This window comes from Alligator mississippiensis, chromosome 14 (assembly GCF_030867095.1).
Source record: "Alligator mississippiensis isolate rAllMis1 chromosome 14, rAllMis1, whole genome shotgun sequence".
Taxonomy (NCBI): domain Eukaryota; kingdom Metazoa; phylum Chordata; order Crocodylia; family Alligatoridae; genus Alligator; species Alligator mississippiensis.
Genome location: NC_081837.1, coordinates 2,237,539 through 2,262,594, shown reverse-complemented (window position 1 = coordinate 2,262,594; position 25,056 = coordinate 2,237,539). Strand labels below are relative to the sequence as shown.

Here is a 25,056-nt window from a genome sequence, read left to right as displayed (position 1 = left end):
GAGAATTGATCCATACAAGTCACCTGTATCCTGTCAAATGCTTTAAAGCATTTGGGGAACCTTCAGGGTATGATCCACCATGTAAGTAAAATGAAAGAACTGCTCCCAAAACGGTAATGCCAGCTAAATAGCACTCCTGCCATTAAAATAGGATATGAGGTTCTTGCTATGGATTGCAAGGATAATTTTCACAGGGAAGACATCCGGCTCCCATTAATCACCTCACCCATCGCCTGATTCAAGTGTGCCTGCGCTGAAGCACGTTGCACAGGACTCCTAGGTGTTACCTGCTTTAAGCAGGCTTGTGCCAGCCTCCGTTCAACGCCGTGTTGAATCAGCACTCAGGAGGTGACTACGCATTACACTTTTGGGGTGGTGACCAGTTCCCTTTTCACAGTGAGTCAGGCGAGGGGCTGTGGTCATCAGGGTGAAGGGAGAGGGCATGTGTGTCTGAGTGGAAGGAGGGAGCGGAGGAGCTGGGGGTATGGGCCAGGCATCTTTAAGTTTGGAGATGGGATGAGAATCTGGAGGTGGGGCAAGCAAGTAGAGAATTGCAGGGAGACAAAGGGAGGGGATTGGATCAAATCAAAGCTCATTTGGCCTCTCCCAGGCTGGTTTAGAGCTGCTCTTTATACCGGTGCACAGAATTCCAGCAACCAGAGATGTCACGCCTCTACCTGACTTCCACAGATTTCGTAGACCTTAGGGCTGGAAGGGACCTCGCGAGATCATCGGGTCCAGCCCCCTGCCCAAAGGGCAGGAAGTGACTCGAAAGTTTCCCTCATCCCGCTCTGCCAGCTGGGCTTGCAGTATTTGCCTGCCTGGAACAGGTGTTTGCAGCCTTCCCTCCTGGTTCGGCACAGTCTGCCCCCAGAGACACCTCCCGATGGCTCCCGCGGCAGACTCCTTTCAGGGCAACCCTGCTACAGCACGTGAAGGAGGCATCGCTGCAGCAGCACCGCACGGGAGAGCTGCATTCTTGGGGCTGGGTTCACATCACACTGCCTCACTCACTGTTGGCAGGAGAGGGGCAGAGCGATCTTAAGCCAGGCCTGAGGCTTTCCAATCACACCCAGGAGCCCTTAGCCTTGGGGCTGCCAAGCCCTAGCAGCAGACTGAGTCTTGCTGTTACTTATGTGCAGCCTTTCCCGAGATGCTCATCACTGCCGCACCGGTGGGACTCCCGGACTCCAGCTGGGAGGAGCGGGCTGTCGACCGACTCCAACGGTGCTGCAACCTCAACCAAGCGGCCGAGCATTTCAGGGTGGAGCATCTTGCCCTGGGAGCAGAGAAGAGAGAGCGGACGAAGGAAAAGGAGAGCAATCCCGGCCTACAGCCTACTCCCCTCTGCAGAAAGGCCTGCGACTTCTGCCCGCAGGTCTGCAGCTCAAGTTGCCGCAAGACTCATCATCGAGAGAGCATCCTGGAATCGAGGCACGGCGGGTATCTTCTCCATGACGGGGACGGGGACTCAACAAAACGCAGCTGGCTAGCCCGAGCCGCGGCCCAAATGACCGGCGGCAGCAGAGCAGGGGGCACAACTCCAGCTGTGTTCCCGCGCCCTGCAAAGGTGACTGCTCTGTGGGTAGCAAACACACCTGATCCGGCTCCCTGCCTGCCTCCTCCGTTGCCCCGGGGCAAGACGCTGCGGAGCGGGCAGCCTGGCCCGGGGCAAGGCGGGCGGGCCCGGGCAGCGCCGTGTGTCCGCAGCGCCCCCTGGCGGCCGCGCGCGCAGCGCCGCGGGCAGCATGGGCAGGACCCGGGCGGCCCCGGCGCGGGCAGCCCGCGGGACGCGCCCGGCCGCAGCCCCGCGGCCCCGCGGCCGGCGGCGGGCGGAGGAGCGGCCCGTGCAGCTGGGCGCGCAGCGCGAGCGCTGGGAGCGGCTCCGGCAGGAGCAGGGGCTGAGCTGCGAGGAGGCGGCCCGGCTGCTGCTGGACACCTAGTGAGTGCGAGCCCCGCGGGGAGGGCCCGGGACAGAGCCCGCTGCCCTCCCTGCCCCCGGGCACCCTCCAGGCACAGGCAAGGAGCGGGGCAGCGCCTGCAGGCACGGGCTGCTCGGGCGGGCTGGCAGGCAGGAAGGGCTGCGGGGAGCGGGAGGTGGCTGCCCCGGGCCCCTGCGGGCCAGCCGTGCAGTGCCCCCAGACGTGTGCTGGAGCTGTGCAGGGACAGACATCTTGGTCTTGGGGGTCAGATTTAGGGCCACAGAGAGTGTGGAGTGCGCACAGGGATATAGTCAGGCAAATGAATCGCTGTCCAGGTGGCTTCAGTACTATTTTTGTCTGTGGTTTCTCAGCCCAGAAGCACTGCCTCCTCCCCACTGCCTTGGCGCTGGATTGTTCCCCTTGTCACATTTTTATAGCACGAAATGCTGGCTTCTGTTGAGCCACGAGGAAGTTGATTTTTCTCCCCGCCGAATCTGGGGCGACTTGTTCGGGTTCCAGGAACGTCAAAGGGACGGGTTAAAAAATGTCCCCATCCTGCTCTTTGCTGCCGTCTGCAGCAAAACATCCACCAGACTCATATTTTGATCTTTCTGCCCAGCCCTTGTGCTACTTCTGCTGTCTCCTGTGAACATGTGTGTCATACAGCTATCATTTAGTATCCCCAGGAATAAATCTGAACCAGCGGTCTGTGCAGGTCACTGGAAATATTAAAGGACTTCATTTGATTTGGCAGTGACCATGGATAGGTCCGTAGAGGAGAGAAAGGCATGGGGCAGAGTCCTCAAGGGCAGCTCTCAGGCTTCAAGTACATTTGGAAACAAGTGCACGGCCTATTCCCTAGATGCTGTTCACACTACAGGCTCCTACCTTCCCTGCTCTTCACCAAAACCACAGCTGCAGGCACCACACATTGTGAGGGAAAGCAAGCCTTGTTCTGCCTCACTTTGGGCCCTGGTAAATAATCTGAGCAGGTTACACCAGTGTTTGTAGGTGCCCAAAGCAGAACAGACTCTTACTCTGTGAGGTCTCGGTTTCCTGGGCCAGTGGTCAATCGTGAACGTGCTGTGTGTGTCTTTTCCCCACCTAGCGAATACCGCGGCCTGGTGAAGCATGCTGGAGGCTGCCACTGCGGAGCTGTCCGCTTCGAGGTTTGGGCATCCGCAGATCTGCATGTGTTTGACTGCAAGTGAGTGCCTTTTGTTTCCCAGAACTGATGATTTCAGATGCTGATTCTGCAACTGTACAGGGCACTGAGCACCAGAGCAGGGAGGGGGCGGAGGGGCAGCACGGTGGGGATGTCTCCTGGTCACTTTTTCCTCTGAGGAACAAGTAAGGCAATGGCAAAAACTGTAGGTGTCAGAAACCTCTGTGATCCTGGGAAGTGGTGCATCTGTATCATTGTTCCACAGCCATGCAGCAGAGGCCATAATGCTACCATACCCCACAGGGATGTTGTGAAGCTAAATACATTCGTATTTGTGAAAACGAGTTGAGATTTGGACCCAGAAGGTGCTAAACAAGCACAAAGTATGATGCTGTGTTCAGTGTTAATAACATCTCGCACGCATACAGAACATCTCACCTGGAAGCATCTTACAGGCTTGCTATTACATATAGGAGCTGCTCTCCCTCGTTAATAAAATGCAGCCGCGTTTGGTGTAAAGCACAGCAGCTATTTAAAACCATCAGGCTCTTGGCACGACAGAGTGAAGGACGTCACATCTGGAAACCTGCAGAGGCTCTGAGAGGGGCAGAGTACAAAGCCCCCACGGCATTTAGCTACTATTCCCAGACTCACATGAAAAGTGCCAAGGGGGCTTCAATGATCCCAAGTGCAGTTTTCTGTTCCATCCAAATGAGGTGCCCTCAAGGACGTATGGCATGATCCTCTCCTGGCTTCCTCTTGCCAAAGCTCTGCTCACGTGTCAGGCCTGACAGGCTTTTCTGCTTTCACCAGACTCCCCGTTCGTTCCATTCCAGCTCAGCTATCATTGCAGAGCCCATGTCTCACGTCTCCCAATCAATTAATCTTGGTGTATTTGGATGAAGTTGGCAAACTCTAGTCTGAAAGGTTAGATGTATTTGTCCAGGCTGCGGCATGTCCTTGATATGTCCGGAGAACTAACTGTGTGTGTGGAGAGAAAATGGTGCCTAGCCCTTGGTGCAGATAACCTTGCTTCCCTGTAGTACTATAGTCCAGGCCATGCACATGCACACCCAGTGCACACACCAGAGGTGCAGCTTGCCCACTTCTATCACCGCAACACTGATTTTGTCCCTAGAATCCCCCCTGCCACGTGCTCCGGGCTGGCTGTGAATACTGCCTGGCAGGTCGGGAGCTGCCTGCTGAAAAGCTCTTTTCCCAACTTTTACAGCTGCAGCATTTGCACCAAGAAACAGAACAGACACTTCATTGTGCCAGCCTCACGCTTCAAGCTGCTGCAGGTAGGGAAAGTGCACGAGTGGGGTGGGCCTGAGAGATGCATGCAGTAGCCAGGTGGGCATCATAAACGTGCCTGTGGCTGGCTGGTGGGGAGTGTGTGGAGTTGAGGACTCCACTGGGATGCCCAGAGCCTGGCAGGGCATTTGCTAGCATAACTCAGGATGGAAAGTTCCACATGTGAAAAGGGAACACACTAGGCAGGGAAAGACTGTGCTGTGCGCAAGGGCTGCTATCCTCTGGGGTGGTACAGGGCAGGGCTTCCGCACTGTTCATGCTACTAACGAGCTAAGGGCTTGTGGCAACGCTCTGGAAGACATATCGGTCTTGGATCCGTGAGTCTTGGCGGAGGCGCTGGCAGCGTCACTCCAAAGTGTTCATTCTGCCTCTCTCTTAGGTCAGTGTTAGCCTATTTTACCTTGATGTTTTCAATCCTAATTGCAAGCTTAACTTCTAAATCTTTATGGTTACAAGGGCATTGCCTAGCTTGGCTTCCGGCTTTCTTCAACTCCTCACAATCAGATTTCCCTGGATTTTCCATTGCAGCTGAACAGTTTGCCACACTACAGCACGCTGTGGGCTCAGATGAACCCAGAAACTTGCCCACGGCTTCTTGGAGCAACAGAAGTTCAGTTTTGTTTGTTGTGGGGCATTTAAAAAACAGGCCTGCGGCAACAGAGTACCACGCTGAAGTTAAAGCCTCGGTGCCTGTTGTACTGTGAGGGGAGGAGAGAGGAAAAGGAGCAACAGCAGCGCAGGAACCCTGTAATTCAGACGGCGATATTTTTAGTCTGGCTGTAATGAAGCTTCTGTTTTGTGCCTGCCATTTTGGACTTCTTAGTTACAAGCCCAATGCCCGGAGGCAGTGGGGAGTGACCTGTTCCTGCTCCTCTGACAAACGTTTGTCCTTTCTCTGTTTGCTCAGGGTGCTGATAACATAACCAAGTACACCTTCAACACACACCGCGCCCAGCACACCTTCTGCAAGACCTGCGGTGTGCAGAGCTTTTACACCCCCCGCTCTAACCCGGATGGCTATGGTAGGTAAAAGAAACAGGGAGGGAAACCTGGCAAACAGCTGGCAACAAAACTGAGTGTCCAGCTGGGCTCATGCCTGCTGGGACCACAAGCACTCTGTCCAAGGCAGCACAGTGCACCGGCACTTGGCAGCTGTAGCTGGACCAAGAGCTGTGCCAGCCCTGGAATGGGCCAGCTCCCCTTCTGGGCAGTTATTTCTCCTCTTTCTGTAGGAATTGCCCCACATTGCTTGGATGAGGGCACTGTGCACAGTACCACCGTCGAGGAGATCAATGGCAAGGAGTGGGAGAAGGCAGTGAAGGAGCACAAGACTATCAGGAGCATGTCGAAACCGTGACACCACTTCAGGGCGCCAAGTGTGTACACTGGCCCAGGTGGACCAGCGTGTGATGTTAGCTCAAGCTGTCCTGTGCTGAGCTCTGAGGGAAATAAATCTTTGCTTTTTTTCCTTAAGTAAATTCCTCTGTGCTGCCTGATTTACCCCTCCATTCTCAAAGCCCATTGGTTCTGGACCCATCCCAAAGCTGGCTCCTTGGTACTTTACCTACCATGTTCAAATCACACTGGCCAGAACAAGATTCTTGCTTCCATTGAAAGAGTCTAATGAAGACCTGTCCTAATTGTGTTATTGTCTGGTTTATACCATTCTCCTACATAGAACAGTCCCGTCTCTGGGAACACTGCTCTGTTACCCTGGTCTGCCTCCAGGTTTACAGTTAAACCCCATTTATAGTGATTTGATAGGCTCTAGTACAACTATATACTTATGCACATACTTAAGTTAACTTCCCTGGCAGTGTCCTTGTGTAAATCCACATGTTAAGGTGCTTTGCTGTGTAAGGAAAGACCTCGCCATGTTCTTATGTATGTATTTAAGCATGAGATCAGGGCTTGAGCACACAGTTAAGCCCTAATTTTGTTTTAATAGCTGGTGCAGTATTGAGGGGAAAGCACAATGGGAGTGATGAGCATTGTTACGACTGCCTCAGGGTGACAGTCCTCCTTTGCTCTCTGCTCCAACCTCTACGTAGACTTACACACTATACACAGATAGGTGAGAACTGGCTGACTCATCACTTACCTGCTGAACTCAAAGGCAGGAGGACCCACACCGGGCTGCTGGAACGTCAATGTCTGCAAACATACTCCACTGGAGAACTGCCTGTCGTGCTGCCACCCTGTAGGAATAAATGCTAATGCTTCACCCCACAGGCTGCTGCTCACCCCACAGCCTGGCTGGGGGCTCAAGGTGGAAGGAACCAGCACATCCGTCTGTAATTGCTGATGTTTTATTTTACAGATTTGGGACTTAAAGTTCAGGAAGTGGCAGGCTGCCTGAATAGGGGTCCTCCATGACCCAGTAGTCCTTTGTGGTCCAATATTCCAGCCTGAGGGCTGCAGGATCAAATCCCAAGGGAGACTATGTGCCCTTGGACATGTCATTCCTGGTGCCTGCCCTGGGGAACAGGGCGCAAGGCAGGGATTGCCAGGTGACCCTGAGCTCTAGATCCCTGAAGAAAAGCAGTGCTGTAACCTGAGTGATGTCTGAACTCTCACTTGTAATTAGCCTCAGACTGTCCCATGTTTCTGATCCTATTGGGTTATTACAATGAGAACATTCAAGAGTTGTTAGAGCCCAAGTAAAGAAGCAGAAGGAAGTACATACAGCATGCGTCTGCAGTCAAGGGGTTCTGGGCACTGTCTGCTTCCCATGGCAGGCAGAAGCAGGTGCTTTCAGTAGTGCTTGACCTGGCAGACTTCCTCTCTCCTTTGGTCCCCTCTCTGGGATCTCAGCGCACTGGGAGGTGTGTGCGACTCTGCACTGCGTCATAGAAGGCGGAGGGAATTGATCACCATATAGCGAGAGAATACCATGTAGATGTGGCGAAACCAGAGGAGCTGGCTGCGATGACACCGCATGGCCCGCTAGAAGGAGACAAAGAGGAAACTTCCGTACCCATTCGGAGGGCAGCACCCAGGCCTTTCTGGAAAGTTGCCTATTAAATTAACAGTGGGGCCCCCACCCCGGCAGGATTTGGACTGAATTGATCATTTATAGTGGCTTCTCCCGATCTGCAGCTGCCAGGAGGACACCGACGGTAGTGTGTGTAACACAACAGTCAGGAAGCCTGTGCCTCTGGGGAGGACAGGGTCCGAGGTCCAGAAGCCCAAGTACTAATGGTGCTTTCAAGTCTCAGAGCAGTTTCTGTACCAGGAGTGTCCTGTTGCTGCCCTCATATAGGTGACAGCTCAGCACTGGGTACCAGGACTCCCACAGCAGAGCATCCCCAGGTTTGCCCCTAAGAGAGTGCAACTTTCTAGGAGTGGCCATTGTCACCCACCTGGAGCTGCAGTTGGCGACTGTGGGCTCTAGCAAGCAATGCCCTGTCTCGAGCTGAGCAGCCTGCACGATCCCATCTAGACAGACAATTTCATGCAGAGAAAGGCAGTCTCTGCAGACCACACCTCTGCATCCAATACCTGGGTGGCTACAAGCTGCGGTGCAAGACTCACGCCCTTTGGATTCCTAAAAGCCAATCTACTGAATCATCATAAATTGCCAAAATGCAACCTGAATAATCCAAGTGCGTGAGACCCTCTTGGGTGATTCCCTCACCATTATTATGGCATGATCTAACTGGCGGGGCAGGCACAAAGCATCTCACCTTGGCTTGTTCAGACTCCTCCTTGGTTAGTATGAAGAGAACATCCTGGGACAGCAGGCAGCTAATGGGCACATCCAGTGCGGAGATATACTTCCGCAGGAGATTCACCGACTCTAGGATGAGGACTCGGCATCCTGCACAAAGACAAAAAAGAGCAGGATGGTTACTAGCCTGCAGGAACGCCAGGCTGGGCTTTCAGATGCTATGGGGGTCCCTGTCATAGAAGGATCGGGCTAGGCAGACCCTCAGGGCATCACATCTAGTCCAGCTCCGTCTGATCCATCCCAGGCAGATGCTTCTCCAACCTGCTCCTACGAACTTCCAATAATGGCCGTTCCCCATGCCAGAGGCAGGCACCCCACCTCCAAGCCTCATAGGCCTCTCCTTTCATGCCACCTGCTCTTCCACTCAAATGTTTCTTTACCTCTTAATCGTTCTGCTAGGGCTGGACGTGGACTTACGAGCTGGCAACCTGCCTCCACAGACCCACCACCTAAAGGATTTCTGAGCTGCTCTGGTTCACTCCAGGCAGGGTGCACAGGAAGGCCTTCAATGCCAAACCAGTGTCAGATAAAAACTGCATGAGAAGCCCTTGGTTTGCTGTCCCTCCTCCACTGCAGGGAAGGCTTTCCTGGTCTGGTCCGGATGGTGTCAACTGTTACCCAGGCTGGTACTGGCACTGTCAGATGCTTACCAGGCAGGGGGTGCCTGGAAAAGGTGGGGGAGATTTTGCTGATATTTCTAAGACTCCTGTGAATTTTCCTTTCACAACTACTGAACTCAGCTCAGCTCCTGGTCCCAAGAAGGGAACAGAGCTCCCTGGGACCTGCTCTGAGGTTCCTCAGTGCTTCCTCAGTGCTTCCAAAGCTGACGTTGCTGCCATCGCGCTCATTGTTTCAGGTGTTTTTCCAAGCTGGGCAGAGCTGAATGGAAAACCGGAGCGGGCCATGGGGGCCGTGGCCAGCAGGTGGAGCTCTGGGATGGTGGAAAGCAGGCTGCAAGTAAACGCCAAGCCCAAGATGAGCCCTAGCCCAGAAGCTGGGAACAGGTGGCCCTGCTGCCTTGAGCTCCAAGGCTCTCCAGGATTCCCAGCCTTGGTGTCACCCTATGTGCCCAGGCAATTCACACTGCAAAGGCAGTAATCCAGAGAAGCACCTGTCTGCTAACAGCAACTGAGCTAGTCCTTGCAGCGAGGCTGTGACGAGTGGATGCCTGTGCCAACTAGCCCCCTGGAAGCACCAGGCGTGAGCCAGGGACACCCTGCACCACTCCCTGGCCTGTGCCTGCGGGACTCCTGCCCTGCAAGAGCCAGGCTGCAGGCCAGGGGGCTCAAGGCGTTCTCTGGGAGCAGGCAACAAGCCCCAGGCCTCATTTCAGAGGCAGGTTTAGACTTGGCTTGTTTCACCAGGCCAATGGCCATTGCTGTGTCAGTGCCCCGCTGCTGCTCTTCAGGCTGCTAGTTGCATAGGGCTGGACCCTGTACTGGTGGCTGCTACTGAGACAGGGCTGCTGTGACAGGCAGATGCAAACATCCCCTCCATGTGCTCCCACAAGGCCCACGCCTCCGTTCCCAAAAGGGAATTATTCAGATGTGGTTCAGTGCCAGGACTTACCCAGCTCAGGATCTGCAGCCCGTCCCCGGGGGGTACCCACCAGCAGGCTGCACGCATTTTGCAGCACAAAGGGGACACGGATGGAGAACTCACTGATCAGATGCTACCCACGAGATCCTTCAGGCAGCCGCAGCCCAGCAATCTGCTTGCTGGGTAGGTCCAGCTGGCAGGGCTGGGGTCATGCCCCACCGAGCTGAGTAGCAGAGGAGAGCTCTGGCACTGGAATCTCCTGCCCTGGCACCCAGCATTTCCACCATATATATATTTATAAATTCTTCTTCTTATTTAAAAAAAAATTAAAAAATCCAGCATTTGCACCAGGCACCTGTTGGCGTCTCAGCCTGCGCGGGGCAGGGAGAGGGGCTGGGAGCAACCGCAATGCAAGGTGCCTCTTGCTTTCCAGCCAACTGTTTATGAGCCTGGCAGAGCTGCTCAAGGTGTTCTTGCAAAGCTGGGAGCAGAGGAGGGTTTAGGGTTACGGGTGCTCCTGTGGAGGAAACCGTCCTTCCCACTTCCAGCCCATCTTTATCTCAGAAACCCCAGTTCCTGCAGCAAATGCCCTGACCTCCTTCCGCCCCAGCAGCCCGCATGTTCCTTGAAAGTAAAAACCCTGCCAAGGAATGTGCTGCTGGTGAGAGGTGCCAGCTCACAGTCCTGCCGACCAGGCTGGGGGCAGGCACAGCCAGGCAGCCACAGCTTGTGCCCTGCAGGGCCATGCAGGAGGCCTCTGTGCCAGCCAGGTGACTGGGGTCACCAGGCATTAGCAGCAGAGGCTGCTCCGCCTGTGAGCAGTGGGTGCCAGGAAGCAGGTAGGGGCTGGAGAGGAGAAGGGCTGGGGAAACATGCTTCCCGCTCCCAGCTGGGGTCAGAGATAGGCAACACCCACCCAGTGCTATTGAGGGATTTGCTCCTATAACCTCTGTGTGCGGGGCAGACTGCTGCACCTGTGAACCTGATGCAAGTGTAGAGAAGCTGTTGGCAGCTGGAATAGCATTGTGGGGCCTGAAGGGAGCCAGTCGGGCTTTCTCCTTCCAACAAGCACACGCAAATAGAGCTGCTGATGCTGCTCCTGCTAGGTGTCTGTACCCGGGCTCTTCCAGGATGAAGCTGGTTCCAGCCAGGACCTGGGTGTGTGGTGTCCACGCTGGGCAGAGGCTTAGGAGGCCAGGTGGGATACGTGGGGTGCTCACGGGCACATCACTGCACACGGTGCCATCTTGTCTCACAACCTGTCAGGGACCATGCTGACAGGCTTCACTGCCCAATGACACGTGGAAGGATTTTCTGTGGATCCACCAATCCCATGCACTTAGGCAGGTTCAATTTCAGACGCCCCCCGGCTTTTGAGCGTGCTTCTCAGCTGTGCTCCTGACGTCACGCTCCTGTCACCAAGCCCCTCTGATGCATGGCCCCCGCATGCCCGCCAGATCAAATTAGAAATGCCGGACATGTCAGCGGGTCAGGGACTATATTTGGAAAGGCTCAGTGTAAGCAGCAGCGCCGGGGCTCCCCGCTCCATGGGCACTTGTAGGTCATGTCAGATGTGATGTAATCAGAGGAGCGAGCATACCTTCAGGAGTCCTTTGACACTGGGGGAGAAACAGGCGCCACCTAGACATGAGCCTGGCTCCCAGGACCAATTTTAGACACGTTTAAACCCAGCCCCAATGACCAGCGTGAAGCTCCAGCAGTGTCTGAAGCCAGCCTGGCGTAGAGGCCCCCAGTACAAATCTGTCCAGAGCATGGCAGTAACAGCTGGTGCTCGTTGCATCTTGTCCACAGCACTTTGGAGCTCCCTCTGTGCTCCAGCAAGGCCCGTTCTCCAGACGACTGTAGCAAGGCTCAGCACGAGCTGCCCCTGTCTCTTCCCCTTCCCAGTGCTGCACAAACTCAGAACCATAGGGCTGGAGGACCTCAAGGGCCATTGTGACCAGCCCTCTGTCCAGCTGCTCCTAAGCCACCTCAGACCCGTGCCTGTCCAGCCTCTTCCCAAACCTCCGGTGATGGAGCTTCCACTGGGTTAATAGCTGGCTCCTCCTGTTCTGGCAGCTCAGAAGCTTCTCATGACAGGTCCTGGACTCTGCGGTTCAAGCCCACTGCTTCAGGCTCTGGCCTCCAGGGCAGGGGAGAACAATCACTCTCCATCTGGACAGCCTTCCAGACATATGAAACCCCTGCATCTCCCCTGAACCTCCATTTCTTTTAGTTCCCCAGACTTCAGTTTTTATCCTATTCCTGGAGGAGAGGTCAGTGTTAATGCTCCCACTTCACAGACAGGACAATCGAGGCATGCATAGGGACAGTGACTTACCTGTTGCCACAGAGGGTCAGTCAGAAACAGAGCGGAGGAGACGCTGGCGTCTGAGCTCATGCCCACTCTGCCAGACCAGCAGCGAACAGCAACCCCATGCCAGGGAGCTGCTGTTCCTCTCTGTTTTTGGCTCCTGCTGTTCCCCAGCAGGGACACAGATGGTTTTTCCCTGCCCCTGCTAACTAAATAGTGGGAGGCCGTTCCTGCAGCTGGGGGCTGGACACAGGCATGAGACACGGCCGTCATACTTGCCCACAGCAGTAAGGGGAGCAGAGCTCGGACTGTGCTGGGACAGGGCTAGAAAGCCCCTCAGCCAGAGGGTCACCTGGTTCCACCTCTCCCTCTGTCTGCACTTCTAAACCCTTGGCACCACTGCAGCTTGTCTTAGGGCTGATCAGCAAACCAGGGGAGACCAAAGAGTGGTGAAGGCAGGTAAAGGCAAGTGGTGAGGGACACAGTGAGAAGGGGCAGAGCACAGCGTTGCACCCCAGCTCCCCAGCCAGGCTGGCCCCAACAGCTGCAACACGCTGGTCCAGGAAGGACTCCATGGGGAGCTGACAGAGCAGCAGGGAGTTCAACTGCGGGTTCATTTGCATTGCAAATGGCAGGTGGATGATTCAGACAGAACGTGCAAGTGAAGGGCTTGCCTAACGGGGGAGAGGGAGGTTGCTGACACCTGGGGCAAGCACTGGGGAGACGTGGGCGACATACCTTCAGGGAGCTTCCCCTCCGAGTGCAGGTTCCTGGGAAGGAGAAGAGACAGAGGGTGAGTGCAAGGGGAGGCCTTGCAAACCTGGTTTCACATACAGAGCGGCTTTGAGAGTCTGATGGACCACACACCCACATGCGCACACTCGTACACGCTTGCACACACACTCGCAGTGGTACCTTGAAATGCACTTCCAAGAGCAGACGCTGGGTGCCCTGGGCCCACTGATGCAGGGACAGAGTGGGGCTGGCTGCCCACAAATGGCTTCTCTCCCCGTGTGCCTTCACCCTCCTCATCTTCAGCACAAGCACGCGCAGTCCAGGCCAAGGGGCTCCCTGACACCCAGTGTTGTGTCGGAGGAAATGCTGCAAGATGCTGCCCAACACCTGGTGTCACTGCAAGAATGTCTGCCCTCCAAGGCGCTGCTGGCGTGGCAGCAGTGCCTCCCCACCAGAGCTCCTAGGGAAGCTGGAGGCCTCTCTGGGCCATGCCCGAGGGTCTCTGCACATGTAGCTGGGCTGGATCACTGTTCACAGACAGGAAAGCTTCCACCCACTTGGCTTCCTACTGCTGGCCAGGATGCCTCGCCCACGCTTTGGGAGCTGCCCTCTTTCAGACAGGGCCACAGCCAGGGGTTTAGTGGCTATTGCAGTGAGCGGTGTGGGAAGCACGAATGGCCCCCACATCCCAGGCACAGTTTGGGTAATGGCAGGGCTGTACTGCCAGGGTGCCTCTATCCTGGCCTAGTGCAGGAAAATGCCCCTTAAAAACCCAGAGAGCCTGGGGATGAGACCGTGGGGATGCCAAGTGTGGTGCAGCACATGTACCGAAGGCACAGGGGATGCTGAGCCTTGATTCTTGTCATCTCTGGGGCTCACTTTCCTTTGTGCCTCTCTTTCCCCTCTGCTGTGTGGCACTTCCAAGAGTTCCCGTTCACTCCGCTGTCCTCTGGCCCCTGCTGCAGTGGGCCAGACGTGCAGGTGTCCGGTAGATGGCAGCAGGAGCAGTCCCACAGCCGGGCTGCGCAGACCCAGACAGGAGCCAGTTTGCCAAACCTCCCCCCCAAAAAAACCCAACCCCCCAAGCAAGGTTACTTCACCCTGTGCAGTACTGACAGAGATCGTTATCGTCCCCGCGCAGCGCTGCGCACGGACAATGTGACAATTCATGTGTAAATCCAGCGGGATAAACCACGCATTGTATGCAAACTGCAGTGTTCCTCCCGTCACTTGCAAAAGCCCGTTATCTCTCGTTTCTGGTTCGTTTCAAGGAAAGGGATTAGCCACACGGGCATAGACAAAATAGGAAGCGCTGGGTGATGAATACACAAAGCAGTTCAAAGCCAGAGTCCGGCCAGAAATGCAGGTCATGGCAGAACTCAGTCACAGCAACCAGGGGGCAGAGGCCCTGGATAGAGTCTCCCATCAGCCTTCTTCTCTTCTCCAGAGTCTGAGATCTGCAGCCCATGGGACTGACTCCATCACACAGGGGAACAGGCCTGGTAATGTTTATGCCATCCCTCTCCACCCTACGGTTAGTCTCTAAGGTAGTTAGTCTGCTCTGCCTTCTGCCTCACTTCACACTGACGTGGCTCTCCACTCACAGCTGACGTCCTCCTCTTCAGCCACCTTCTCTCCCGGCCTTGGGGATATGCAAGGGGCAGAAGGAAAAGCTTGGCCCCAGGAGCCAACTGGTGATCACCACTGGCCACAAGCCTCAGGGCATGGGGATACCCTTCTCACTTTTCAGGGCCTGTCCGGAGAAGTTCCAGTGAGGAGCAGGGGCCCCGCTGGCAGGGAAGGACAGTTCAAGTTAGGAAACGAGGGGACTTGTGTTCAGGGGCTTGATGGGCATGGCAGCTTGGCGGCAGGGTGCTCCAGCCTTGCTCTGCTCCGAGTCGTAGGAGCTATTCTTGGAGCGGGGAGCGGACGTGCGGCAATGCAGCTGCTGTCCTTGCTGCCTCCATTCTGAGCCAGCTGCATGGCACGGGCTGCCCTTGGGTCAGTGCAGTGATGGGGAAGAGACCTGTGCCGTGGAGAAATCGCCGGGGTGTTCGTTCATCCCCCCAGCACTAGGATGGAGCGCACTGTGGTGGGAACATGCACCGCAGGCAGGGCTCTGCCTCCCCGGCATGCCCAGGAATATTGACAGTACTCTCCCAAACCTGGCTTCTCCCGTTGCCCATCCTATTCCCCCCCAGTGGTCTCCATGGAGCAGCTCCAAGCAGAGCAGAGGCGACGGCCACTTGCTGCTGCCATTTCAGGAAGGCTGTTCTGGAGACGAGCCGTGCTGCGCTGCAGGGGAAGCGGAAGTTGCAGGAAAACACGACGAGGAGGCACTGCAGCTGGCAGCATGCCTGCACTGGAATCCACCTGCATGGTCCACTGCTGTCCTCCTCGCTCAGGTCCAATCACGTAGGGTGCCGAGCATCTCCCCTGAGATGCAGGAGTGCTAAGGGCTTGCAGGTGCTCAGCAGCTGGCAGGACAGGACCTCAGTGTTTAGGCATTAGGTGCAATCCGAGACCTGATTTTTGGTCAGTCTCAGGAGCAACTCTCCACCAGCTCTCCTAGGCACAACTCTCCAGGAAGCGCGGAGCACCAGCATCTCGGACCAAAGCTGGCAGCAAGAAGCAAGTAAAAACCAATTGAGGACGTCAGGATTGGGCTGTCGGGGGACTCACTGAGGGGTCCACGGGAGAGGGCAGGGGAGCCCAAGCCCCGCTGGGTGGTCTGCAGTTCTGGTGATCCTCTGCTCCATGGGAAATTGTGCAGGGACACTGAGACCTTCCCTCTGCAAAGGTCTGACTTCATGGTGTTGGTCGCTGCAGCGCACCGGGCGAATGCAGCACATGCATAAGAACACGGGCTCCACTGATCTGCCGAATTAACGGGCTGAAGAGATGCGGCAGAAGAAGGGCAGCTGGTCCCCAGGGAGTCCAGAGACATCCCAGGTCAGGCTTCCGGAGCTAAACGCTCATGAGCTGAGATGCCTCCTCCCTACCTGGCCGCGCAGGCCGTGATTCCCTGGCAGGCCGAGCTCCCACAGCTCGCAACGTGCAGGCCTGCCGCCTTCGTGCACGCTTCGGAAGCTCAGGTTGGGTTTTGCCAGTGCCTGGAAGATCTGGTGACCCAGGGCAGTTCCAGGGCATGGATGAGAAGGCTGCTCCACAGCTCCCCGCTCTCACCCCCACGGCGCTGGGGTAGAGCGGGAACGGCCGCAGCTTCCATCAGCAACGTGACCAAACTGCTAATGCCGTGAGGAGCTGGGGGAGGACACGCCGTTCCAGGAGGTTTCTTTTCTCTGCTTAGAGAGAGCTGGTCATCTGGTCACCGTTACCAGGGAAACGGCTGCTGAGGACGGACAAAGCTGGTGCCTTCTGCTCCGTTCATCTGAGTGAGGCCTGCTAGATAGTGGTGGTCTCCTCCCGGCTCCTTGAGACTGGCATTTAACCCACCCCCACACTCTGGTGCAACTGCACGGGACAGCAAATGCTCTTTTCTCCCGTGCACGTGCCCCAGATATACCCAGGATCAGGCAATGCCGCTCTCCAGAGTGAGCACGCATGCACGGAGCCATGCCAGGGGACTCAGGCACTGCCAAGCCTCATAATCACCTCCTAATCACCACACCGAGTGCCACGTGCTCTCCCTGCAAAGCCTCAAGCCCCATGCTGAGCTTGCAGCCTGTTGGGAGGAAGCTAGAGAAGTCAGAGACTTTTTTCCCCAAATGGAACAGACAAGACCGGCTTGGCTAATGGTGCCTTGATGCCGCTTTTAGATGGCGCTGCTGATATAAGTTTTATGGATGCAGTTGCTATAACGACATAATGCACGGTGGTTAAATATAGCAGTGCCTGTTTTCCACTCGGTTTGCTGTGCCCTAAGCGGAGAGGGACTCCGCTTTCACGTTCTCGCTGGGCTGAGGTGGACTTCACTGCTTGACGCAGAAACTGGGGCAGCAGCAGCAAACAGAGTGCCTGCTGGGAGGGAAGACAGTCTGTTTAAAACCAAACCATCCTGTGACTCTAGGAGGGTGGTGAAGCACTGGAATGGGCTGCCCAGAGCGGCAGTGCTATCTTCATCCTCAGAGGTTTTGAGGACCCAGGGAGACAAAGCCCTGGCTGGGATGATGTAGTTGGGGCTGGTCCTGCTTTGAGCAGGGAGTTGGACTGGATGAGACCTCCTGAGGTCCCTTCCAACCCTCATTTTCTATGATTATATGATTTCTATGACTCGTGCACAGCAAAATGACTGCGACCACCACCAGATCTGTGGAAAACCCCATCATTTCAAATGGGAAGGCTCTGAGACAGCGTCTCCCCCAACAGAGGCTCTCTCAAGCCCTTCCCCAGTGTCACCCTGTGATTAGCAGAGATGCTTATGGAAGTGTCTCAGGACCGAGTGAGAATGCACTATACTGCTACCGTGTAGCTCACGGGCCCTGCCACAAGCTGCGGGGACTCAAAATGACTTTTTGGCAATACGGGGATGATCTTGGTGGCCTTTGCTCTTCTCAGTGGGACTAGATCCTTCCTAAGCACCTCTGCAGTGACTGCAGCCATAGCTCATGTGGAGGAAACAGACTGAGGCAGGGTTAATCTGAATGTGGTAGGAGTATCGGTGTGTAAAAAGTCACAATCATGCCAGGTAGCGCTGCCTGCACAGGCAGCCTGCACGAGAACCCACCGGGGCACAGAGAGTGGAGGTATGCTTGTCTGCAAGGCAAGGGCAGACACAAGAAAGGAAAGGGCCATGGTGGAGATTTGCCTTGGCCCCAGCCTGCTGCACCCTTCTGCCCCCGCTCTAGGAACTCCCATCCTCCCTGGTAACATACAGCTGCACCGTGGGCCTGCAGACCCCTCCTGCCATCACTGGCCTGGCCCTCGGGGAGGGCACTCGTGGAGAGCCAGAACCATGTGGACAAAACACACACCAGCCCTGATGTCTGGCATCTCCTGCCATGGGTAGTGCCAGTACCTGAGCCCTCACACCGAAGTCGAGAGTTGGCAGACCCATGTGCACATTAGCATACAAACCTCTTGTGGACACACTGGATTGAATTCCTCCCTGGTACGTCTGCTCTGACCTCAGTCATGCAGCACCAGCAATGGGTTTGGTCCCACATGTAAAATACCCCTCTTCCCCTTGTAAAAGCACCCGATGCCCTAGAGGAATTATACACAGGGGCAGACTACCCTGCAGCTGAGTTTGGGTTCTAGCTCACAGTCCTTTAGTTACACAAGCACATTCACCCTCTTTCAAACAGCATTTCAGTGCCACTCCCCGGGGGCTGTGGAGCATCGTACCTTAGAGCCACGTAAAGGGAGATGTGGTTAGCGTGGCCACTCACTCCTCCAGCATCAAAGGTTACCACCTGCAAAAGAACCCACAAACAAACACACTGAGAGATGCAGAGACCCACAGCCATGCTCGCAGCTACCATCAGCCTCAGCGCTCCTCAGCTGCAAGCCAGCAGTGAGTTTGGCCTTGTACAGCACCCAGAACTATGGGGCCTTGTGCAGAACCAGGGCTCTGCAGTGCCACAGGCATAAGAAGAAATGCAGGCCCCCTGGTGCTGAGCACAGCAAAAGGCCAAACTGAAAGACAAGCAAGATGTGCCCCCATCCAATACAGCTGATGCCTGTTTGCAGCAACATCTGAGAAGAGCAAAGCTTCTTACCAGCAACACCCCCCTGGAACATTCTTCCTGAGCAAGCATGCAGCCCACGCTGCCCAGGACAGCAGCAGGGACTTGGGAGCAGCACAGCACCAGGGCGCCAACACGCTGCTACTGACAGGGCGTGTCTACACATGTATTTATGCGCGCCTAAACTTAATGTGCCTTTGCTTAAGGCGCATTATGAGAACGTAGGTGCACGTCTATATGTAGATGCACTAATGTGCATTAAGGTGCATTAAATCTAGCCATGAATAGCTAAGTCGCATTAGCGCACATACAGACATGCTAATACACATTAACACGATGTGTATCCATTGACGCACACCAAGTTAATGCGCATTAGTGCATCTACATGAGCACTAGTGTGACTTAGCTCTTTGCACCTAAATTTGATACCTGCTTTATGCAGGTATCAAATTTAGGCTCACATAGTCTTAAATTGCCATTTTTAAGGCACATTAAGGGTGGGCACATGTAGACACGCAGCCTTAATGTGCCTTAAAAGTGGAGATTTTAGGCTAAGCCTGGTTAAAAGAGGCACGTGTAGACACATTGTGGACAAACAGCCTAGCAATGGAATTAGCTCTTTTATCCAACCAGCTGCACACAAGACGCTGTTGGCTAGGACAGACGCCCACAGGACAGGCTGCTTATTGCTGTTTGGGGAGGGGCTGCTTCTTCACTCGAAGGCAGCGTGTCAATGGCCTCCATCTTCTTGGTCCAACCAGCAGAAGCGCCACTGAGCACATCCCAAAGGTGCCAAGGCTTCCCCAGAGCATAGGAGCAAGAGTCAGCTACTCCTCTTGCCCCCTGCAATACCTGTGTCACAGGGCAGTGGGAACAGGAGGGTGCAAAAAGGGCACCCACATGACTTGTGGGCACAAAGCTGACCCTGGGGCTCACTCTGCCCTCCTGTTGTTGGGTACCGAAAGGTCCCTGATTCCCAACTCAGGTGACAACAGGGCAGCACCCAGGCTGAGGAAGAAAGGACGTGCACCTCGGCAGGCTGGCCTGATGGCCCAGGGCATGCTGCAACCTGCTGCTCCACTCTTCCAACAGGAGAGCCCTTTCTAATGCAAAAGGTGCCCTGGGAGGAGGGAGATAAGAAATGCTCAGAGAACACAGGCACCTGCTGCAGAATCCCTCCTCCCTACACTCGTTCCCAGCCGGACTTCCCACTTCACCCCAGGCTGTGAATTTGAGTTGGCTAACATGTCTGACGGGAGGCCTCCTCACTGTGGCCAGATGGGAGGAGGCATTCCTGGAAGTCTCTTTCGTGCACGGTAGATTTACATTTTTCCCTGCTGCCTCTCTGGGGTCAGGCCTATGGCAGGGAGAGATAAGAGAAGCTGTGAAAGGATCTGCCCTTGCCACTCAGCTCACTCAGGACTCCAGCAAAGGCTGTCCTTGTCCCTGGCTGTGAGACACCTGGTTATATGGGCTGGATGATCCAAGGTCACATCATTCCCTGGTGTGTCACCAATGGGTGGACCCAGAGATAAGACACAGACCTTGTCCTGGGGAACTAACAGTCTGACCCCCCACCCCCATTGAACAGCACGTATCTTATGTCACACTGAGTCCCACTGGGCTCCCCCCCAGCATCAGGTGCTTACTCCGCACAGTGACCCTGACCCAATGAGAGGATGTAGCAACCGGAGACACCCAGACAGGTTTGGGCTCTGAGCAGCCAACACAAAGCACCCCATGACATCCGGCCCCCGGAAGAGGATGAGGAAAAGCATCTGTGACAGGCATTAGTCATGGCAGTTATTGTGCAGCTGGAAGGGCTTCAGATACCAAGGTGATGAGGGCAAGATAAGAGCCCAGAAATGGAATAGATAAGCTGCAAATTATTGTAGTGAAACAGGCCAGGCCACTTCCACAAGCAAAGGGCCGGGACAGGAAAATATCCTTGACATGGAAATTATTGCCTTGCTGAAGTCTCTGGAGCGTTTCCTTCTTTGCACCTGTTCTGGATGGGAGCTCTTGCTGGTGGGAGCTGTTGGATTTAAATGGGCTACAGAGTTGCTGCCTGCCTTACTCTCAAAACATCTGCCCATCAATCTGCGGCACCTTCCAGCATGCCGTTCTGTGCGTGCAATGATGTGTCTTGGAGACGTAACAGGCACAGCGGCGACCTTCACCTGCAGCGTGGCTACATCTACAAGGCTGGTCTTGTACCAGCAGGCAGCGAGCTCAAGCCGATGTGCAGCTGCTGATGGATGGACGTCACATCTGTCCTATATGCAGCATCTCTCATGCTGGGTGCTGACTCCACGCCAACAGACTGCTGTGTTCATCGCTGCTAACCTCATTAAAGCAGGCAGCAATCAATCATATTGAAATACATTCTTCAGGCCTCTGGGATTCATTCACTTGATAATAAATCTGACTTTCCAGTTCCTCTGTCACTAGCTGGAGAAAAGTTCACAGAGCTTTCCTGGAGGGCATTGCTTCATGCATTCAATTTAAATGCATAACCCAACCCCAACTGATGATGAAACCAAGCAAACAAGTATACACATCTTGAAACAGTCTAGGCTGAAAACAGGCTTGGCCGGGAAACATTCTTGACGTGGGAACTACTCACACTGTCAAACCCTTGGGGGTTTCCCCCTCTGCACCTGTTCTGAAACTGCTCCTGGGGTTTATTTTTCTGGATGACCTTGGCATTTAGGAGCTGGGACTTTCACTGGTGGAAGCCAACAAGGCAGCCAAGATAAACACAGAACAAGAGATCCCTTCCGGAGGTGCGAGGGGTGTGGAGGGAGGAAATCTGCTCTGTTTCCAGCAGAGGAATCTCCTAGGAGGTCTGGAGTCCATGCTTCCTCTGCATGCACGGGAGAGGGAAACTGTTTGGAGCTCTGGGTCTCCTGACTCTTCCTGGCTCCATGCAGTGCTTGAAAGCGCAGCTCACATCTTCCGTTGGAAGGAGACTTCCTGGGGAAGCAGATTCCCTGTTCCTTCGTCAGAAGTGGCCATCCCACAAAACACTGTAGGAGCAACCTGGTTTGTGGCCCCATTTCTTCCCCACATGATTCTTACAGGCCTGGTTACTCTGGAGAGGTCACTGGCAATCAGGGACCTATGCGAGTACCTCTCCAGCCCTCTACTAGGCAGGTTTTTGGAAGATATTCATCTGGAAATGAACAAAACTTTGCACCCTGTGTCCCTGCATGGTTAGAGAGAAGCCATAATCAACAATAAAGGGCCTGTGGATCCAAATCAAATGGAGACCTGTGTCACGGCGCTGGCTGGCCAGGAGCTGCAGATGTCTGAGCGGGCGCCAGCTCTCCTGAAAGCCCCCAGGCCCTTCCTCCCGCCTGCCTCAAATATACAGAATAAAATGATACCCTGAGCAAAGATGGGGGCAGTGGGGGAGAAGGGACACATCAGGGTCTCTCAGGAGACCCTTCCCTTCCTTATACAAGGAATTCTGCAGGTTGTGGCATGTCCCGGGTGTCTGGCAAAGCCACACAACACCAAACACCAAAGCTAGCACATACCAATTTTGGGGCCTGGAGACTGGGATCCAAAACCCCAGAGCTGAGCCCAGCCCCCAGAGGCTTGGTTCCAGCTTGGATTGCAGGCCGAGCGTGAGCCTGTTTTGCAGATCTGGGCTGGACGTGGCCCAAGAGGCTGGAACCGTTCGTGAGCAGCTGAACTTGGGGGAGCCCCACCCATCCACCATGGAGAGCAGCCCAAAAGGTCCCGCTACCCTTGAACCTGCGTGCTAGCTCAGGGTCTGCCCAAGCACCGTCTGGACTCCAGCTCCGCGTCCCATGCCTGCTGTCTGTCACCAAGCGCTTGCCTGAGATCCTGAGCTGTAGGATTGCATCATCTCGAGGCTGCCTGAGACCCACGCAATCCCATGTAATTTGCGCTACATGCACTAAGTACTTTCTAATCCAGGTCGAGACAGACGAGCCTTGGCTGACTCTCCCGGCACTGGCCTTTGCTTATAAATCCAGCAGGCAGGAAATCATTCCCAAAGTCTATAAATTAGTTTTGGCTTTGAGCGCACCGGCCTTTAATTTCTGTGTCTGCACTATTTAATGTAGAGCTTGGATGAAATACGTCCCTGCAGTTCTCAAAGAGATTGAGTTACTCCCCGACTTCCAGGGCAGTTGGGGAAATGAGTAAGTCTGTAATGGAACAAAAACACACGGAACATGGCGTGGCTCCCTCTCCGCACAACCCCTCCTTCCAGCCACGCTGGAGCTGCAGCCTGCCTCCCCGCTGCCACCGCTCGGGAAATAAAAGGGACCACTACCTACACCAGGATCATGGGGACAAGTGGGAAAGGTTTCTCTACCTGGGGTCCAACCTGAGAAGTGAAAATGCTGCATGTTCTTCAATCACAAGAGCTCCACCAAGTTAGCTTCTATATGTTTGAAGCCATGTCAGCCTAAGTCTTGTGGGGCCTTTTCCCTTGGTTTAAGCTAATTCCCCCAAGCTGGGATGACTGACACACGTACTCCTTTTACCCCATCAATGCAGGGCCCTTATCTTGGAAGAGCAGAGATGATCCTGGTGTAGCCAAGAGCTACCTGCAACCCATACCAATCCAGTCCTCCAATGGAGAAGACCACTAACTTGCAGGGGGTGGACTAGGCAAATGAGCTACTTGTTTTCTTGGCTGACACGCTATTTTTGTTCCTGCTTTCGAGACGCTTCAGCAGATATCTGGGTCATGGGCATTTATTTAGGTGGTTTAAAATGCTGTATGCCTCCCTGCCAGCTTGATGCCCCCAGCTCTGGCCAAGGTGGCTTTTGTGTCACTAGGAGAAATTCCTCTCTGGGAACATCTCCCCTACATTTCTACTGCCCCAGTTCTCTGGCTAGGAGACTATGGCAGGTCCTGAACACCGCGGAGTGAGGCAGTCACGGGGGCTGCTCCATTGCTCTCATCGGTAGCAAAGATACCTACCGTGCGAGGAGCCTGGCACGAAGGGCACTTCTGATGTTCATGTTTCCTACTCAGGACCAATGTGCGTGATTTTCCAGCTCACGCTATGCAAGGAGCAGACTGCAGCCTCCTCTGCTCTTGAGCAGCAGGGGTTTGCTTTCCTTTCCGGTAGGGGGCCAGCCCTTCCTGCTCAGGCAAGGGGGGTTTAGTGCTTTCAGGGTTCTCCTGGGACTTGAACAGGTTTGCTTCACTGCCCAGGAGAGTCACAGACATGCAATCCAAGTCCCCTTGAGTTAAGAGCTTTCAGATCAAATTAAAACTCTGTCTGTTCACAGGGCCAGAACGCGCAGAAAGACGCCCGGAGAGCTGCATGCCACTCCTCTGTGCTCCACAACGGATTTCATGGGAAATTAGGCTCCGAATCCATAGACGGTTGGAAGTACAAGGCTGTTTCTTGTGCTCTGGGGGCTCTCAGTTCCTGTGCTACATAGGACTCAGGGTGCATACTGCAATCTCTGGTTTCCTCTGCTGTCATGCGTACTGCAGTGATGCTTTTGTATTTCATGTAAGACGAAAGCCAGGCTGAGCAGACACTACCTCAAACCTGAGCCCCAGCCCTATCTTCTGGGTTCCTCAAGGATAAGGATGAGCAGCTCTGATGAGCTTGTGATTTTAAGATGTGGACAAACATCCACCTCTGCCTATGATATCTCCAAACTCGCCTATGACCCAACCCGGACCTGAACCAAGGTTTCTAGATGTGAAATCTTTCATTAACTTCCAACATCACCCTTTCCCATTCTGTTGAATGAGGCTATTTTACTCTTTTCTGGACTTTTAGCAGTTGTTAACATATATATTTAGAAGAGGGTTAAACTGACCTGGCTTCACCTAGCAAAGACCCGTGGGAGAGCTTTGGCACCTGCAGAAGACTAGAAACAAGAATGGCGCACAAATGCTCACCAGGATGTACCAGTAATTAAAACCATGGGAGGCAACGCTTTCAGGTTTCATTTCATTTCAGCTGAAGGGCTCAGCCAAAGATTCACTTCCATTAACAGCCCTGGGGTTTGGTTATGGTCCCACTTCCCAGGCTCAGCAGAGCTTTGCCTCAAGTTTTTTTGTCTTGAGATGTGAGTTAGAAGCTGAAGTTCAGACAAAGGTGGTGACGTCTGGTTGAGGTTGGTAAAAATCCCACATAAAGGATGCCCCACAGGACCCAATTACAACAAGAGGCAAGATCATATAGCACCTGATTCACGGTGGGGGAAGAACTCTGCCTGCTCCTGGGAGCCTCCAGCAGTTAAAAAATATCTGCACAAAACTCTACAGAAACTGTTGTACAGGAAAGAGCGGACGTGAGACGTGAGCAGCCAGCTCCTGCCAACCCCCTGTCCTGCAGAAAGCTTCACATTACCAGGTTGATGTTGTTGGTCTCTATGTGCTTCAGCACAAAGGTGGAGAGGAGCTGCGTGTCCCACTCGACAGCTGGATCGTCCGGAAGATCCCTAGAAACAAGAGCACAGTCCGTCACCTCACTGCTGCCGGTGCCCAGACTGGGCTGAAGAGAGGCACTCTTCTTATCTTATTTGGAGACAGGAACCAAGACAACTTTGTGGACCATAGAAAACCACCCATCTACCTAAAGTGACTTCCTCAAAGCCTAACAAGCCATGTGAATATGGGGGAGGGGAGGGGACACTGCAGTAAATCCAAAGTAAAGCCACTCAAGTCAGTGGACTTA

At 54.5% G+C, this 25,056-nt stretch overlaps 2 protein-coding genes across 2 annotated transcripts in view; one reads left to right on the top strand and one right to left on the bottom strand.

The window, feature by feature from the left end:
- Positions 1 to 1,733: 1,733 nt before the first annotated feature.
- CENPV (centromere protein V) lies at positions 1,734 to 5,879 on the top strand. Its single transcript, XM_059717501.1, has 5 exons — positions 1,734 to 1,942; positions 3,031 to 3,129; positions 4,319 to 4,388; positions 5,309 to 5,423; positions 5,634 to 5,879. Exons 1-5 carry the CDS (start codon positions 1,749 to 1,751, stop codon positions 5,756 to 5,758), a joined length of 603 nt encoding a protein of 200 aa, XP_059573484.1. The 5' UTR covers positions 1,734 to 1,748; the 3' UTR covers positions 5,759 to 5,879.
- Positions 5,880 to 6,694: 815 nt separating this feature from the next.
- PIGL (phosphatidylinositol glycan anchor biosynthesis class L) overlaps positions 6,695 to 25,056 on the bottom strand; it is a 61,265-nt gene continuing 42,903 nt past the window's right edge. The window contains exons 3-7 of the mRNA XM_014603860.3: positions 24,730 to 24,820; positions 18,027 to 18,094; positions 12,723 to 12,754; positions 8,088 to 8,221; positions 6,695 to 7,347 (exon numbers count right to left, since the gene is read on the bottom strand). Coding sequence (XP_014459346.2) covers positions 7,249 to 7,347; positions 8,088 to 8,221; positions 12,723 to 12,754; positions 18,027 to 18,094; positions 24,730 to 24,820 — 424 coding nt within the window. The 3' untranslated portion in view covers positions 6,695 to 7,248. The remainder of the gene's footprint in view (positions 7,348 to 8,087; positions 8,222 to 12,722; positions 12,755 to 18,026; positions 18,095 to 24,729; positions 24,821 to 25,056) is intronic.

Bases quoted from the DNA above. Each gene is read 5' to 3' on its own strand.
- CENPV (XM_059717501.1), top strand. From the start codon at position 1,749: ATGGGCAGGACCCGGGCGGCCCCGGCGCGGGCAGCCCGCGGGACGCGC. The intron at 3,130-4,318 runs GTGAGTGCCTTT...CAACTTTTACAG, and splicing joins CTGCATGTGTTTGACTGCAA to CTGCAGCATTTGCACCAAGA. The intron at 4,389-5,308 runs GTAGGGAAAGTG...CTGTTTGCTCAG, and splicing joins CACGCTTCAAGCTGCTGCAG to GGTGCTGATAACATAACCAA.